The sequence below is a fragment of the Heloderma suspectum genome, chromosome 5 (assembly GCF_057233095.1).
Source record: "Heloderma suspectum isolate Gila_16-S chromosome 5, 16-S_ref, whole genome shotgun sequence".
NCBI lineage: Eukaryota > Metazoa > Chordata > Lepidosauria > Squamata > Helodermatidae > Heloderma > Heloderma suspectum.
The window spans coordinates 80,772,772-80,791,187 of NC_139462.1; the positions used below are offsets into that span (position 1 = coordinate 80,772,772).

At 40.1% G+C, this 18,416-nt stretch overlaps 1 protein-coding gene across 1 annotated transcript in view; it reads left to right on the plus strand.

The window, feature by feature from the left end:
* Positions 1–17,969, plus strand: part of WDR17 (WD repeat domain 17) — a 68,121-nt gene extending 50,152 nt beyond the window's left edge. The window contains exons 22-29 of the mRNA XM_084856489.1: positions 772–911; positions 6,176–6,287; positions 7,358–7,499; positions 7,602–7,704; positions 8,594–8,695; positions 14,730–14,828; positions 15,010–15,193; positions 16,447–17,969. Of these exons, the coding sequence (XP_084712615.1) occupies positions 772–911; positions 6,176–6,287; positions 7,358–7,499; positions 7,602–7,704; positions 8,594–8,695; positions 14,730–14,828; positions 15,010–15,193; positions 16,447–16,566 (1,002 nt within the window). The 3' untranslated portion in view covers positions 16,567–17,969. The remainder of the gene's footprint in view (positions 1–771; positions 912–6,175; positions 6,288–7,357; positions 7,500–7,601; positions 7,705–8,593; positions 8,696–14,729; positions 14,829–15,009; positions 15,194–16,446) is intronic.
* The last annotated feature ends 447 nt before the right edge of the window (positions 17,970–18,416 follow it).

Consider the following 18,416-nt stretch of genomic DNA (forward strand, 5'->3'; position numbering starts at 1 on the left):
ATTCTCTGTAACGTGCAACTCTGATCTTGGGGTGCAGAGCATATATTACGAGCAGCTTGAAAGTTCAAAAAAGCTCAGGGTTTCTTCTACCCCACTGCTGGTAGTCTTTGTGAGATCTCTGGCTGCTCTTCATCTTAAGAAGGCTGGATGAGTAGAAGAGCTTCCTATTTCTCTCTGAAGTTTCCAAAAACTGGCAACAGCTTGGCACTTTTAAATGGAAGTATCTCTTCTATTTAAAAGAATCATTCGTTGTTCTTTTAGGTTGATCGATTTTAGAGAAAAGATGGTTTTCAATTATTTGAAGTAAAGCAGGTCAAACTTTTGAGTCTGATTAAATAATGCATGTTTTTGTCATTTTTTAATGTAGAGTGCTTCCCAATGAGGCTTTTATTGTGCAATCGCTGTGCCTGATTCATGGAATTTTGCAGGAGGTCCAGACAGCATTATCGTCAGTTGTAACCCTCCTGTGTTTTCCCACTTCCATCTTTTTTTTTATTACCACAGAAAATCTGTTAAGGAGGGAAAGACCAAATAGCTGCACAATGTCTTTTGATTGGTAGTGTTAGGAACCATCCATCTGGAAGCATCTTCTGTGGTAAGAAAGGAGATGGAAGGTGAGAAAATACAGGAGGATTACAAATGGAAAATGATGATTTCTGGACACATACCCCATCCACCACCACCACCCATACTCCTGAAAATAAATGTTAACATGCTGGTCTCCCTGAAGTGCTTGTGATGCTTAATGATATGATTTTCTTATTGAGCAAGCTTGCCATGGCAAACCTGATTCGTGGAAATGAACTGGAGTTGGCAGTCAGTATGGGTACTGTCTTAGGAGAATGTGCAGCACAAGCAACATATTATGCGCTAGAGTTACTAGCAAGAAAATGTATGACTGTAACAACATGGTAAGAACTTCTTGCTCCAAAGACTTTTGTACCTAAAGAACCATAGACATTGTTATAAACACAGAAGTCTCATATATCCAAAATTAGCTTTAAGGAACATGTTTTTTATCTAGAAGAAATAATGAGAAATTGAAGCTAACCTACAGGAATGTGTTAAGCATATCATGAACAAGTACTAGTACCCTTGTAGCAGAGAAATACTGACCCAGTTCACACAATCAAACAACCCATAGTTAACAAACCATGGGTTGCTTGTGAGGGTGCGGGAGCAAGTGAGTGAGCGAGCTGGTTCTTGCTTGCTTCCACTTTCCTAAACAACCCAGGAATGCCTCGTTTCTGGGTTGTTGTCATGACATCTGAACCCATGGTTTGTTGTTGGGTTAACTCTAGGTTGTTTAACCCCTAAACAATCCAGAGTTTCCAGGTTCAGATGTCATGATAACAACCTAGGAACAGGAGCATTCCTGGATTGTTTAGGAAAGCAGAAGCGACGAGCACACAGGAGGCAGCGCACTTCTTCGCTGCCATGCAGTCACAAATGTAAGTTAAACCTTAATTAGCCATTATGTGCAAACCAGGTCATTGTATACAATTAGCAAGAAACCAGTCAAGAAATCTTCAGCTAGAATCAAGCACTTCAGTGCTGCTGAAATAATAACTACAATGTTAGTATGCACAGGCAGATTTTGGAGAGAGTTGTAGGATTTGTGCTCTGCTTGAGTAGCTAAGTGCATCAGAAACATATCAGTGTGACTGCAGTTGCTGTTACAACTCTAGTGATTATACTTCCCCAGTACTAGTTAAAACCTGAGCACCATTGGGGCATGTTTTTTTAGTCTGCGTGAAGTTTTAAAAAACAACATTTTGTGGATTGAATGTGCCTGTGCATAACCCGATTAGTGAATCAGCTGCAGCAAACACAGATCAAGTAATGTACACACAGCAATCTCTGTTGTTTGTTCTTATGTAGCCCATTGAGAATGTGTGCTGCTGTGTAACTGAACTGATAGACAATCCATGATGAAAATAAAGTCTGCACAAATTAGAATAAGCAAAAAATTGCTGTGTGCATCATCCTCTACAGCTTAGATGAGATTCAGATAATATGGATATATCCACTCCTCTCCTAATATAATTATAGTTTGATTACAATTTTAAAGATGTTCTCTTGTTTGTCCTTTCGCTTTGTTTAATTCATCCAAGCAAAGTGTTATGGGATAGCTATCAGCCCCATAGTTCTGAGAAACAGGTACTTACTCTGGGTGCTGCTTTTGTTAGGAATTCATTTTTAATTGAACTCTTTTTCTCTCTGTGGTTATATGATAGTTCAAAAGCTGGGTGTAGATACTATATTTAAAGAACACTGTTTTGCATACAGCTGCTAGAATATGTGGATGAGAGAACTGTATTAGAAATTATCATTTTATAGCAATTGATCTCAGATTTATAAAAGGATACCTCCCTAGGTCAAGGCAGCAATTGCTTAAACTTCTCCAAATATAACAAAACCTGGAAGTTTGCCTTTCTGCACCCATTCTTTCCTCGGCTCCATGGTAAACTAGTAAGATGAAAACGGAAGGTGCAGAACCTATATAGGGCCACCACTGTTTTAAGGTGTCTGCAGGAAAGACCCGGGTAAGGCAAAATGTGTGCAGAAATCAGGTGTTGTCCATGAACTACATAGCCAAAAACTGACATAAGTAGGAGGCATGTATTGCACTTACTAGGAGGACTGTTGATATGTTATCTCCTGGCATAACCAACTGGAGGGAGACAATTTTCAGCTAGTTTCCCCTCCCCCTGAAGCCCCCGCACCACCTCCTCCACTATTCTGAAGGGCCAGATTTGGCCCCCTGGATGGCTGGATTTGGGCAGACCCCAGACCTGACATTCTGCACCCCTGTTCTATGAGAATGCAATGCTTTCAGCATATTGGCTTCTGAGTCAGAAAATCTTTTTATTTTTCAGCTTGTAGCCATTTTATAGACTATAAAATCTGTAAAACTGTATGCTATACAATCAGCTAAAATCAGTTTTAATAAAATAAAATTAAAGAATGGCAGATAGTATTAATGGCTACCACTCCACGATTTAGGTCTGTTTCATGTTTAGTTTTGTTAATGAGGGGCAGTATCCAACTGTGTCATTCTATTAGCGCAAATAACATTGTTGTAGCAGAAACTGGGTTCTGGACTATGTGCAAGAGGGAAGTCCAACTAAAGTTATATTTACACAAGTGTGCTTGTGCATTAAGATTGCTGATTAATTAATCGGAATTAAGATTGCTGGGAGAATTATCAACAACCTCCGATATGCAGACGATACCACCCTAATGGCAGAAAGCGAAGAGGATCTCAAGAGCCTCTTGTTGAGGGTGAAAGAGGAGAGTGCAAAAGCTGGTTTGAAACTCAACATTAAAAAAACTAAGATCATGGCATCTGGCCCCATCACTTCCTGGCATATAGAAGGGGAAGAAATGGAAGCAGTGACAGATTTTACTTTCTTGGGCTCCAAGATCACCGCAGACGGTGACTGTAGCCATGAAATTAAAAGACGCTTGCTCCTTGGGAGGAAAGCTATGGCAAACCTAGACAGTAGAGTAAGAAGAGACATCACCTTGCCGACAAAGGTTTGTGTAATCAAAGCTATGGTTTTCCCAGTAGCAACGTATGGCTGTGAGAGCTGGACTATAAGGAAGGCTGAGCGCCGAAGAATTGATGCTTTCGAACTGTGGTGCTGGAGAAGACTCTTACGAGTCCCCTGGACTGCAAGGAGGTCAAATCAGTCCATCCTAAAGGAAATCAACGCTGACTGCTCATTGGAAGGACAGATACTGAAGCTGAAGCTGAAATATTTTGGCCACCTAATGCGAAGAGAAAACTCTCTGGAAAAGACCCTGATGCTGGGAAAGACTGAAGGCAAAAGGAGAAGGGGGCGGCAGAGGATGAGATGGCTAGATAGCATCACGGATGCAATGAATATGAACTTGAGCACGCTCCGGGAGAGAGCGCAGGACAGGAAGGCCTGGCGTGCTATGGTCCATGGGGTCACGAAGAGTCGGACACGACTGAACGACTGAACAACAACAACAAGCTTGTGCATTATGGTTATGCAACCAGTTGTTCCACTGCTTGCACAACCGGTTGTACAAGCATAATGGGCAATCGCTCATGCAACGGAAAGATTTGGTGGAGCTCCGCTAGCACTATTTGTGTTTGCGAAATGACACCGTTGGATACTGCCCAAGGTTTCCTGAGTTTTATTAACAGGGTAGGATTTCTGTCTTGAAATTTCAGTAGGTATTTAGCATGGGAAACATATTGTTGCACTTTGTATGTTTGATAGTAGAACCAACCAGTGATGGTTGCATATCAAAGCTGAAATTATCAGGGTAATAATTTTGTGTTTGTGTTTCCTTTTGTGTTTATTTTTATCCCAGCTTATTTCTCAGTCTCTCACCATTTGCCATGTGTATGTTAATATCTGAATACTATTTTTGTTTGTTAAAATTTGAATATTTTTGTTTTAGCTTTCCGTCACTTGGATACAGGTACTTCCTTGTTGAGAGAGAGAGAGAGAGAGAGAGTCTAATCAGTCCTCTGCAAAACATGCTTTTTGTGGTTAGATTAAAAAGAAAAGTCCACACCCTGTGTTGGCTTTTCTAGTAATGCAAAATATTGTTGTGTGATATAGACAATAGACAGGCTGAATAGGTTTTTAAAGGAACCGTATGGATTACTGATGAGAACTCAAAACTCTGAGAGCAAAGACGTATTCCTAAAGCAGCCATCTTCCATCATGGGATTATGCTGCTTCCATGAGGGAAAAGATTTGTGCTCTGACAGCCTGATCCTAAAAATTGCTGTACTAGTACATAAGTACTTGGCGGATTCAAAAGCTGTGGTATTTGAAAACCTAATATTATGTTGGCATTGTAGCAGCATTAACATAGCATTGGAGATTAGCACAAATATTTTAGGTTTTACTAGGTCAAAAAAGAGCCTTTGGGTACCCAGGTCTTCAAAGTGTATAGGTCTCTTACCAACCAATCAACTGAAGGAACCCAGTCTGTTTTAAGTGAACATTTACTTGTGCACAAAATAATGTGTGTGTTTACCAACGGTCCTTAGGAGCAGAGATGGAGAATGGCTTTCTGTGGAAACGCTCGCTGTTCTTAAAATATTAACCACAGGGAAAAAATAAGAGTTGCTAGTCATCATTCTAAGAATCCATGTTCATGCATGGCTTTGACATGAATATGCAGGCTTCCCCATCCGGTGTATTGTCATGGGATACCTCCATGTGCACATTCTAATTGTGGGTATGGAGCTTCTCTGATATTGAATGGTGAAGGATTCATTCATAGGAAGTGCCTGTGGAGCTTTGTATGAGGCTCATTGACTTTTAAGTTTCACAGTGGTAACAATTTGCTAGGCTGAAGTACTATTGACAATATAAAGTACACCATCTATAGTGGAGTAAACCAGCTGGCTAGCAGCTTCATTTCTGAAGTCACAAGATAAAAGGCTTCAAACTTATAAAGACTTATTTTCCAAGATGGTCACAAGAAACTGCATGTGTAGTACCCAAAAACTGAAGAAATGTGCTTAGTAGCTATTTATTTTTTAAAAGTTACATCAGAAGTTATGCTTTTGATCTTGAAAGAAAAATCCACCTGAGCTGGATTTTCTTGTTTAGAAAATCTCCCATTTTATGATTTCAGCAAAGCATGTCCAAATGGGCAGGAGAAGTCATCCACAGTTGTTTGCCACTATCCTAAGGATCTAAAATGGGCAATATGATAGTGGTCCAGTTCAGACAGTCTTTTAAACCATGGTTTAGGTAATCTGGAGAGAGCCTTGGGCATAATATGCTCCCTCTCCTCTGTGCATGAGAGGAGAATGAAAGCTTCAGCTTTCACTTCAGAACAAGCCACAATTCTAAATTATGATAGAAGCTTCCACTCTCCTATCTTGTGAAAAGGAGGGACAGCACATGAGCCTGAGGCTCATTGCAACTCATTTCTGATCACCCACATCATGGTGATCATGGTGTGTGGGTGGGTGGGTGTGACAACTGTGTTAAGGGATCTTGCGCTTCTCTCACCCCTCAGTGTTTCAGTATCTCCTGCATAGCCACCAGAGCTGCCACCCATAAAAATTGTTTCAGCTCACCTATAGTTTCAGTCAGGGAGGAACAAAAGGAAAACATCCCCACCTTTACATATTGCTAAGTGACTGTGACCTGTTCATGTTGTTTCACAGGGATTTAGCGGCAGATCTTCTCATGATGATCCCCAATAATGAACTACAATTAGTAAAGCTTTGTGCTTTCTATCCTGGATGCACAGCAGAAATAAATGACCTACATGAAAAGGTATACTTGAGAGGCCCACTGTCTCTTAACCATTTATGTGAGTAGCAGAAGAGGTTTCATGTTAATTTGTTAACACCCAGATACATTTATTATAAGATTCTTCCTATTTTAGAGCATGCAAATCTATCTTCTACATTATTTGTTTGCTTGTTTATTTAGTCTCCCTGTTATTTATATTTGCTATGAGAGCCTGGGATAAAATTCTCTTAAAATGCATTGTTGAAAACAACCACACATTCTTATTTTTTATTTTAAGTGGATATTACCTTTGAAAACACATTCTTATTTTTATATGAACAATATTTTAGCAATATTTTACCTCATACTTTGATTCCCCACAGAGCCCTATATGTACAGGGACAAATGGGCATTTCCCATTGGACATGTAAATAATTTCTGTCAGAGAAGAGAATGGAAAGCTTGTGTACAGTGGAAGCTTAATGGGTAGAACTGAGCTGCTGACTTGTGGCCTTATTATAGTTTAAAAGTAATTACATCAGCATGAGGAGTAGATTTACACTCATGCTAAACAGATTACTCTTCCCTGATGTAAGAGCTAATATATACTTAGTTGTGCACACAACAGACTCAATCTAGTTCAACTCGGGCACACTACCTGCATGCAGAGGAGTCCCGCAGGAGACAATAGAGGCCCTTTTCTCATGCAAACCTCCCACACAAGTACAAGAGCAATTGTGCAGTCAGTGGAAGGGAGCATTACAAGGAATGAGAAGTCTTTATATATGTCCCATGTCCCTATCCAGTTCTCCCTGTATGTGCCATGCAGGTTGCACAAGGAGCATAGATAATGCAAACATGGCAGGTTGAAGATATGGGAAGTGCATGCAGGCTTCCAATTTCCTGTAATGTTCCTGTGCATGAGCAGCACATGTTGCTGTAGGGGGCAGGGTGGGGGGAGAAAACAGGTCTATGAGTTGTGGCGGACTTCTTCATGTGTGCGTGCCGTACCCATTTTCAGCTGAATCCAGCCCACTTTGCAAAATACCAATTTTGTTTCTTCCCATACAAATAATGTCATAAATGTTGTTTCTACATGTTTTGTTTTGCAGTGCAGTCTGCCAGATATAGAAGAATGTATGCACCTGGCAGAGACAGCTCAGACTGAAGGAAATGCATTTGAGTCAATAAAGTATTATCTGTTAACTATAGAACCAGAAAAAGCACTTCCTATAGGCATTCAGTATGTCAAAGGTAGGCTTCTCAATGAGTTCAGACAATCTAAAAAATACTCATTTGCTTTGTTCCTCTGTTCTTCAACATTTTTAGTTTATATTTTCTGTTTGTATTTCACAGAACAAATCAGTAGCTCAGATTGGACCCTGGATTCAGTTTGTCCATTTCTTGATCTTCTAAGCTACATACGTACAGAAAAGTTGCTGCTTCATAAATGTAGTGAGTAAGTACGTTTTGTCTCATAGTTGTGAAATTGAATCTTAGCTATTTTTATAGTTATGCATTATCCATCTGCATTTGTGTGCCTTCTATAGCTGGTAAATCTTACATAGCTTCAACATAATCAAACTGAACCAGCATAAGCAAGATGGATTTAAACTGTTTTCAACTGAGCTGATGAATTTAAGAGAGATTTAGATAAGCATGCTTTAAATATGACTAAAAAATAGCTTCTATTATTTGTAGAACTGGCAATAGACTTTATGCAGTGCTTTATTTCAGAGCATGCTGAGTTTAGATCTTCACAGAATATCTTAATAGAAAGAATACTTCTGGTAAATCAGCATTTACTTGTAACTTCTTGTTCTAGAAACGGTTTGATACATACAATTTTGCTGGCTTTAGAAAGGCCTCATTCTTTCAGCATACATCATTGGGAATTTCTTCTCCCTGGGTGTGAGAATTTGATTTTCTTTTTTTTTTTAACCCACTCACATACTCCAACTACAAAATAATTTAGTACTACTCTTTCGTATCTCTTTACCATGCATTCTGGCCAGTGAAGTGGACTGATATCTGTATCTTTAACCAGCTGACTGATATGAGTCGTAATTGTTCCCTTTTTAGTTATGGCGCTCTCTTATTTTTTGAAGGCTGGTAATGAAACTTTTATTTTACAAGGTGTGTGCTGCTTTTTTCAGTTTAGTCCATTTATATGTAGCTGCTTTCGTATGTTTTTAAAAGGTTTTAATTGTTGGTTTTAACTTGCATTGCAAACTACTTTGAACATTTTCGAAGTTGAAAAACATTAATAGTAAACAGATTTTGTGTGCCAGTAATGTTCATGCAAAATAATGGAAATACTTGTTTTATTTATACTTTTTTATTTTCAGATGTAGAAATGAGTTGTTAATATTGTGTGGTTACACTGGTGCTTTACTGGCTGTTAGAAGACAATACACTAGCATTGTGCCAGCACTTTATGAATATACAAGGTAACAGTCTTTATTACTTCAGTAGTTGCATTCAAAATCTGTTGGGATTACGATAGGTTTTATGTGTAGCTCCCTGGCACTTGACAGTGTATAAATCCCTATAAAACTGACCTATTTTAAATGAACATACGCTAGCTTAACTGCAGGAATAGGGCTTATGCAATGACTGTTCATAGCTATTTTGACTTCACTGAAGCACAGTTAAGCACCAAAAATGTTATTTTCTTTTCTATTTTCTTTCTTTATTTACTTACTTATTTTACATTTGTATGCTGCCCCATAAGATAACATTATCTGGGCAGCTTACAATAAATACGTATAAAAACAATTTAAATACAAAATAAGAAATAAAACCATAAAATCAAAAACAGCATAAACACAACAGTAAACAAAAAGTAGGGAGAAGATTTGGGTTTATTTCTCAAATCAATCCTAGTCAAAGAAATATGAAATGAAATACTAGCAAGAAGAAACTACTAGTTTTCTTAGCATAGATTAAAAATCCTGAAGCTGTAGGCTATGTTTAACAATAATTATTACAATGTTGGGCATAGGTTGTGTGTAATACTTCAGGGTAGAGTATTATGTCTGATGAAGTGGATTCTAGGACACAAAAGCTTATACCATGAGTTGTTATTCTTTAAAGTGCTACAAAACATTTTGCTGCAACAGACTAACATGGCTATCTCTCTAGAAGTTATTACTTTAGGGTGGAGTCACACTTTGTGCAGATGAACTTAAAAGGTGGGCGCCAAGATGCTTTTCTCACAGTGTAGTGGGGGAGGCAGGGAGGAGAAGGACCTCACCATACATGCCAAGCCTACTTTGTCTGGACTTAATGGGCCGGTCCCAAGACTTCGGGCCAACACATGTGGCAGGACACACTCTGCATTTGATGTTCTTGTCAGAGCAGGAGGATAGTAATCTGGATGTGGGAGGTTTCTCTTTGAGTCCCCTGTAATTTATCAGATCACTTTGTGGTGTGTTTTAGGCTTCATCACTCTGTAATGAATTAGAGAGGGACATCAATTAGAATCCTCCACCATAGTCTGGAGATATGTCCAGAGCACCATTTAGTCATATTTTATTGGATTGATTTCAACTTTTGCAGCTTAGGATGTTGACAAGATTCTTGAAGCAGTGAAGCCCATTTGCCTGTTTGCTTGATCCTTCCCTTTCTGCCTCATAACATCAAGCAGGAAAAGGTTGACCAGTTAGGTCCAGGCAGTAATTAATGCTTCCTTGCACAGGGGATTTTCTTGACAGATCTGGCACCAAAACTTCCTACAGATTACCAATGTCAGGAGAAGGGTCCTGCTAATTGTCCTTGACTTCTCAGTGGCATTTGATATCACTGACCATGGTATCTTTCCGGTAGGGATGGTGGAGAAATCCGCCACGGACTCCAGTGAGGCCGGATTCTGTAGAATACGGCCCCCTGGAGTCCGTGGCGGAACGGACTACTCCCCCCCGCCACCCCACGAAGTCCGGTTGGGACGGACCCTACCTGGCGTTGGCCGGTCCAGGTCCATCATCTTCGGTCCGCAGCCATCTGCTGCCAGGCTGCAGACGCAAATGGCGTCTGCTACTCCGGACACCATTTGCGTGGCAGCAGACAGAAGTCTGGCTGTGGAAGGGCCCAGCCGGCAGCTCTGCGTACCCTCCACAGAGTGGAGCCGGCCAGGGAGGATTCTGGGAGGAGGGACGGATTGCCCCCCCCTCACGGACCCTTTCAGTGGACTGGTAAGTGGGTTTCGTACACCCCTACCTTCTGGACTGGTGATCAAGGATACTGCACTTCAGTCATTCTATTCCTCACTAACCATTTCCAGAAGGTGGTGCTGCTGGACTATTGGGGCGTGTTTGCATGCTATCAACTTCACTTTGTTTGCAACTTTGTTGTGATGTTTCCCCAGTCGCATCTTTTCCTTTTCCAGTTTCCACAGTGCTTAAAGTCCTGGCTTATCATTGCTGTAGCCTGGAGCTCTGTACTGTTTCCACTGAGCTATAATCAAATTGTTTTCTTGATGGCTGGGTGGAGTCTGAGTGGAGTCAGTGTTCTGACCTCCTCAGTCATTTCCAGGACAACAGAAGGAGAAGCTAATGGAGGAGTACAGGATTTTTAAAAAGGAATCAGCTTTGCTGTGAAGAGAGGCTTTCCCCCTCTCCCCCCGCTCCCCTTCTCCTTTCCCCTGAAAGTCCAGATGCACCTGCATTTCAGGAGCAAGCCTCATTGAGCACAATGGGAGTTACGTCTGAGTAGACACACATATGCTTGTGCTGGGAAAGGGGGGGAGAACACAAAGAGGAAAACTAGCCCCCATTTTAACCTAGAGGACCTCATTGACCACAATAGCAATTACTTCTGACAAGACAGTAATGGGTTTGTTATGGGAAAGAGAGCAAACCAGCCCCCATTTTAACACCCAGGATCTCTATATGGAAGCTGTGAATGAGTTCCATCCTAAGGCAATGGACCAAAGCCTCGAGATTGCGCTTAATTGCATTTAAGGAACTGGGCTTAAAAGTGTGCCATTTGAATTGAGGGGGGATCTCTGTAAGTTCTGATGTAGGCATTCAAAGGCAAGCCTCATTCAGCACAATGGGAGTTACTTCTGAGGAGACACTATTGGGTTTGTTGTGGAAAAGAGAGTAGCAAACACAAAGACAGAATTCAGCCCCCATTGTAACCCACAGAATAGCTGTAATGAAACTGCGAAGTACTTTCTTCCTAAGGCAATTCATTGGAGCCTTACTAGGTCGCTTAAACGCATTTAAGGAATTGGACTTTAATGTGTGCCATTTCAGTTGAGGGGGAATCTCAGCCCATCCACCGCAATGGGAGTTACTTCTGAGGAGACACTAATGGGTTTGTTGTGGGAAAGAGAGCGAAACCAGCCCCCATTTTAACGCACAGGATCTCTATTTGGAAGCTGTGAAGGAGTTGCGTCCTAAGGCAATGGATGGAAGCCTCGAGATTGCGCTTAATCACATTTCAAGAACTGAGGGCTTTGATATGTGCCATGTCACTTGAGGGGCTTCTCTGTCATTTCTGTGGTCATTGAGAGGGTAAGCCTCATTCAGCACAATGGGAGAAAATACCCCTTGACTGGGGTCATGGGCTGTGTTCTAGTGCTTATTTTCAATGATGTTTTAAAAGTTGGTCCCTCGGCATCCTGCTCCAAAATGGTGATGAAACTTCCAGAAAACAGGGAGGGAAAGGGTTGGGTCACTGAGGTCAGAGCGACACACCCACAAAGGCTGGGCTACACACCCCATGGGCAGGACTATGATACAGGACCCAGTCCGATCGTGGAAACAGGTCAGTAACTGAGCCGTGGTAAGCTGGAAAAGTCGGACTATAAGCAGTCTCAGAAGAAGCGTTTTTTCAGTGATAAAATGTGGGGCTGGTGCTGAATGGCCATGACGTCATGGAAACTCGGAGACCTCACCGCACAGCCAGGTTGGAGTAAATCGCTGGTGGAAACACAGCCTTGCTCTGCACCTTGGTTCTTATGCTGTGGTGTGCCACAGGACACTATTTTGTCCTCTGTGCTATTCAACATTTACATGAAACCTGCTGAATGAGATCCTCTGGAGATATGGAGTGAGGTGTCATCAATAATGCAGATGACAGTCAACTCTATTTCTCCTTTCCATCAGATTTAAATGAGGCTGTTGAGATGCTGAATCGAAGTCTGGCGTCAGTAATGGACTGGATGAGAACCAACAAACTGAAACTCAATTCAGGTTCTGATGGTGGGTGGTTCATCTGACTTGGGAGGTAGTATTCAGCCTATTCTGGCTGAATCCTGGAATGTCTTATGGTTATCGTTGTTTGCTTTTGAGATTGTTTGTTTGAAGTTGTTTTAGATATATCTTTCTTTTGTGTATATTGTCTGTTCATGTGTAGTTTTAAGTAAATGGTTTTTAATCTCTGTATATTGTATTTTTAATGTTTTTAATCTTTGTAAACCGCCCAGAGAGCTTCGGCTATTGGGCGGTATAGAAATGCTAATCATCATCGTCGTCGTCGTCTGGATGGGATTGCACTCTCCCTAAATGATCAGGTTTGCACCTTGTGGAAGTGCTTTTAGAACGAGCCCTATTGTTAGAGGTCCATGGAGCTTCCATGGTGTGAAGCACCTTTCATCAGTTAAGGCATGTGTGCCCATGCAACCCGTCTAGATAGAGCCTGGATATAGTTACACATGCTTTCAAAACATTTCATTTAGACTACAGTAATGCAGTGTACATTGGGCTGCCTTTGAATACTACTCAAAAACTTCAGTCCAAAATACTGCAACCACTAACTGGTAGTGGTTGAATGGAATGCATCTTGCCAGTTCTGAAACAGCTATCCTGACTAATGCTCTCTTTCTGAGCACAATTCAAATGCTGGGTATTATCGTTAAAGCCACACATTGCTTGGGACCCAGGTTTCTGAAAGTCCATCTTCTCCCACATGAACCTGCCTGGGTATTTAAAACCTTCCTCAGAGGCCCTTCTCTTGGTCTCCCTGTCTTTGGGATGTATGGTGATCACGGGTAGGGCCTTAGCTGGGGTAGTGCCCTGGCCTTCGGACACTCTCCCCAAGGATGTTTACTTGGCACCAATCCTGATATATTTGGGGCCAGGTCTTCACCTTTTTATTTGCCCAGGCCTTTCAGACTGTTAGTTTTAGCCTTCCTTCTCTTGCCTGGCTGAGATCTCTTGCTGCACTACTGGCTTTTAAATAATGTTCATTTATTTTATTATTGTGTTGTCTTGGAGTCAAACTATAAATTATTTTAAAGAAGTAACTAGCTGTTATGTCTTTATTTACAGTTGGGGGCATCTGATTTTCATTGGGGCCCCCATGCAAGGAGGGGAAGTTTAATCCTTCCCCCCAGGTCACAGTTTTACTGATACCCCCTATGCACACGCATGGCTACAGGATTTAGAAAAAAGCCCCCACTGGTGCCATCTGGGTGTGTCATTAAAATCAGGGCTGAGGAGAGAAGGATTAAACCTTCCCAACTCATACAGGGAATCCCAGTAAAAATCAGACCCTCCAACTGTAAAAATAAAAGTGTAGTTTGACCCTTCAGTTGTCGACCTGGTTTGCATGATCAAAATAAGCCACTGCAACTTATTTAAATCAGCACATGCAGGGCGCATTTCCCATAATCACAGCCCGGGCATGGCTTGTTATGTCATCCGAACCTGGCGGCATGGCTTGTTGGATGGGGAAAGAACCCTCCTACAACAGCCCATGGGATGCACCACGATTTGAATAAGCCACCATGGCTTAAATATTAAACAACATATATGTTTTAATTTTTGTAAGCTGCCTTGTGTTCCAGTACTGGGGAAATGGCAAGGTATAAATATAATAATAATAATAATAATAATAATAATAATAATAATAATAATTTGATTGTGTGAACTGGGCAATGTGAGCTCTCTAGAATCCTGTATTCATGAATGGGATACTAGACATTTGCATTAAATACTTGCGAAGTTAATTGCCTTTGTGGTCCTGCTGTTTACAGTTTAACCAGGCCATCAACAGCAGTTATTACTCCTTTAAGTCTCTGAAACCTTTGATTTCCAGGGCTTACGGAGAACCTGAAGCAAGAGTGTAAACCACTACGGCATAGACAGGTGGTTCTTCATTCAAACAGAGGCCTGCTGATTGTGACAGATACGTTTTTTGGAAGTAGTGAAAATAGTGTTTTCTTTGGTGCTAATAGATTTTCTTTGCTTTCCATCTTCAAAGTGCTCTTTGAAGCTGGGAGGGGGCAGAAGAGGCAGTAAGGTTTTTCATTTGTTATTATTTCCTGTGTAATATATTTATATATATGTATTTCATTGTTGCCTGCACAGAACCTTCAGGATGGGGAATAAAAACAGCCCATAGCATTTGTGCTCATTTCTAAAGTTTATTCAGGGAAAGGTTAATAATGGAGTTATTCCCCATCAGACGATCATATAGACCTAGAATTTATGTCATATGCTTTCAAAATGTCTGTTACACTGCATTCTTTTCCAGCCAGCTTTTAAAAAGACGGGAGGTGTGTGTACCCCTGAAAATTGAACAACTCTCTGAGGAACTAGATGCTTGGAGAGCTTGTACTCAACCTCTAAACAAGTAGGTATACAATGACCATAATAGAATGTTAGATGCTTTGAATGTTTGATCTTTTATCTTTTAGTAGATGACAAAGGTTTCAGGAATTCTGTGTAGTTTTTAGATGCTTTAAAAAAAAATAAGTCAGCATGTTATAAATCTAGAATCTTATTGCAAATAGCACTATGCATTTCTCTCATAGATCTAGTGACGAATTACCACATACACCTCCATCTGAATTGCAAGAAGAGATTTATGCAACACTGCTATCTCGAATAAAAGAAGAACCTCTGAAAGTAACAATAGGACCAGATTATGTTACCGGATCTAACCTTCCTAGTCACTCAGATGTTCATATCTCTTGCTTGACAGGATTAAGGATACAGGTATTGGTTGATGGAAGTAGACTATACACTGTGAGAACTTTGAAAATATCAACTTGTTTGGGTTGTATCCAGCAGTGGAAGCCTGCTCACATAGCGGGGCTGTCCCATCCTGTCCTACCCACTGCAGGCTTCTGTGTCCCTTGAAACCTTCATCCTAGATGTCAGGGGATACTCATTAAAGGCATTACACAAGCCTGCTCTTTTCATTTTCCCCTTCCTACTTCAGCCCACGATGATGCTTCCAAGGTTGTTCCTGAGGAGCCAGGAGAGGCTTTTCAGGGGAGTAGGGGGTTGTAGTGGGGAAGAGGAGGTGAGAAAGACCACTTGCACTAGTAGCTTTCCACTCACATAACTGCTGGATACAACCCAATGTAATAAGATGTATTCATATCGATTAAATTCACTGGATGTACTTCCAAGTAAATGTGCTTACAGTCATACTGCACTTCACCCTCTGCTTCACCCTTCTACTCTTTCTGTTTTATTATGGATCTGCACTCTCATTCAGCTCTTCATCCTTTCCTTTCATGATTAGGCTGATTGCTACAGACCATTTTGAAGAATGAGAAAGCAATGTTAGCTGTGACAGTTATGGCAAGATATTAACTATGTAGATCATTTTAGAACAGTTATTTACTCTCCAATATCCTTAGTTTATAGCCAATTGTGTATCAGAGGCTACGGAGGTAAGCTAATGGAATGTTTATAGTATTAAGTGTGTGATTTCTGTAAACCTTCAAGCAGTAGACACCCCCCCTGCCCCAAAATTTGGGAAGTCAGCAGATGCCAGTCTCTTGTTCCATTATATATTTCATGACAAATATTCAGTTGCATCTGCTTATTTATTTAGTTATTTATTGCTTTACTGTAAGTAAAGGGGGATTTCTATTGTACTTTCAGAAAAGAGCAAGAAAAGACAATGGCTTGGATCCTAACTTTAATCCTTGAACAGAACACAGTTTGCATTCATGGAATGGGACTTCCCTGCCTCCCCATTCCCTCTGCAGCCCCCTGTAACCCCTGAAAATCTGCTCCTGGGGTTTGGGGGACCCTTGGGAATGGTGTGGGATATGGTGCAGAGGGCTGCAAATGGAGGGGAGAGTTGGCAGAAATCATACACACATCCTTTACATGAGCAGAAAAACAATTTAGGATGCAACCCATTTACTTTGCTATAGTGATTCTTTCTGGAGAGTACTTATATATGAAAAGTATATTTTACTTTGTGTGTTCATACTTCTTACATTGCACAGGGTCCAGTGTTTTTCCTTGAAGATGGAAAGTCAGCAATTTCACTCAATGATGCATTGATGTGGGCAAAAGTGAATCCGTTCTCTCCACTGGGGACAGGAATACGGCTCAACCCATTCTAATAAAGGAAAACACACTCTCCGTTTTAACTAAATTGGACCATTAATATGCTGGTTGCTAATACTTTATCCTTATTAGCTGAAGGATTTGAGGTTGAATCCTCCTTGAGGGATAGTTTTACGAATATCACAAATTGTAAATTTAATTTTTATATTACATTTGATAATCCAAAGAAAGTCGCATATATCATTGGCAGCCATGGGCTTTTGAAAAAGGATTAAAATGCTGTTTCTGAGAACAAACTTATGAAGCATGTTACTAAGCCCAAGGATAGTACAAACTGTGAAGCTCATATCTTGAAACACATTTATGCATAAGTAATTTATGCCTCTTTGAACAGTCACGTAGCTGCTTTTAGAATTACAAGTCTATGATGGGGGAATACATGTTTCATATTTTAGATAAAGTTTGTGTATTTGTCTGCTCTTGTTGGAAACTAAGGGCACAATCTATCAAATGCTGCTTTGGTGCAAGATCCTTTGAAACAAATGGAGTTTATATAGCTGTTGTGCATGATGGATTGTGTTCTGATAAATCTAATAAATGATTAAGGGTGCAATCCTATGCATGTTTAGACAGACAAAAATCCTACAATTCCCAGCATTTGTAAGAGCTTTAGGACTTTTTCTGTCTAAAACATGCATAGTGTTGCACCTTAAGGAGTGTAAATTAAATGGTTGTATAGTAAATACAGATTATTGTTTAGCAAGTATTTTGGAATACTTAGTTTTACACCTCAACTGGCCTAAGAAATTTTTTCTTATATTTTGAATATCTAGATCTGCATTTGACATTTCTCTTTATTTTAAATGACTAAGCATATTTCTAAAATTTATATTCCAACAAATACCTTTTAAGTAAACTACATATTGGAATGTACCAAAATACATAGTGTATATTTTAAAGTATTTTAATTAATTTTAGTGATTGTAAAGATATGGTATTCAATGGTCCAACATCTAAATAAATTGGTATTGTTTTATATAAAAGGTTTTATGCATATGGTTGTGCTCCAGTTAATGAAAACAATTATGGCAAAAAATGAGTTAAAACTTCTTCATCATACTGCATTCAAAATATCTATTGGTGATGAACAACTTCCCTTGAAGATACTTTATGAAAGAAACATTGATTTCTTCCCAGTACCATACTGCATAATCCTGGAGATAAATCTTGTGTTTGCAACCACCATGCTTCTTCCACAAAATATCTTCTGTGAGGTTGTTCATGATCAACATAGATACTTTATAGTTCTTTCTATCATTGCTTTTGATTTAAGAGTTTGTTTAAAATGTAAATTCTTCAAGCATTATTCTAGTTTTATAAAAATTAAAACTAGCCTTTCTCATCTTTAAAGCGATCTTGCAGGACTTTGGACAACTACAATTAAACTTATTATCTTTTGTGAGGTAGATAAATTAATGATAACTAAGTTCTACATCCATTTTTGCCTATAGTGGATTGCTTAATTCTTCATCCCATACTAAGTTTTGCATAGGATGTGTTGGTTTTTCCTTTACAGACTCAAAATGCCATTGAGGATGCCATCACTCAATCCCTTTTTCAAAGGTGCAACAGTTCCAGTTGCATGCAGAAGCATTGTGGAACCCTCAGATAATTGCATCATCAAATAAAGTAGTAATCTAAATCAAAATCATGGTACTCCCAGAGCCCCGTCTTAGATGTAATGCTTGCAGTCAAGCAAACCAAGTTTTGTTGGAAGAGAAACAAAATAAAATGTTCCCCCTTTCCTTCCTCTTCTTGCACACCCTACAGAGAAGACTTCTTGGTTTATTAAACTGCATCTTCTGATGGGAATCTGTAATTTGAATGCTCCCTAGAAACTAGAGTT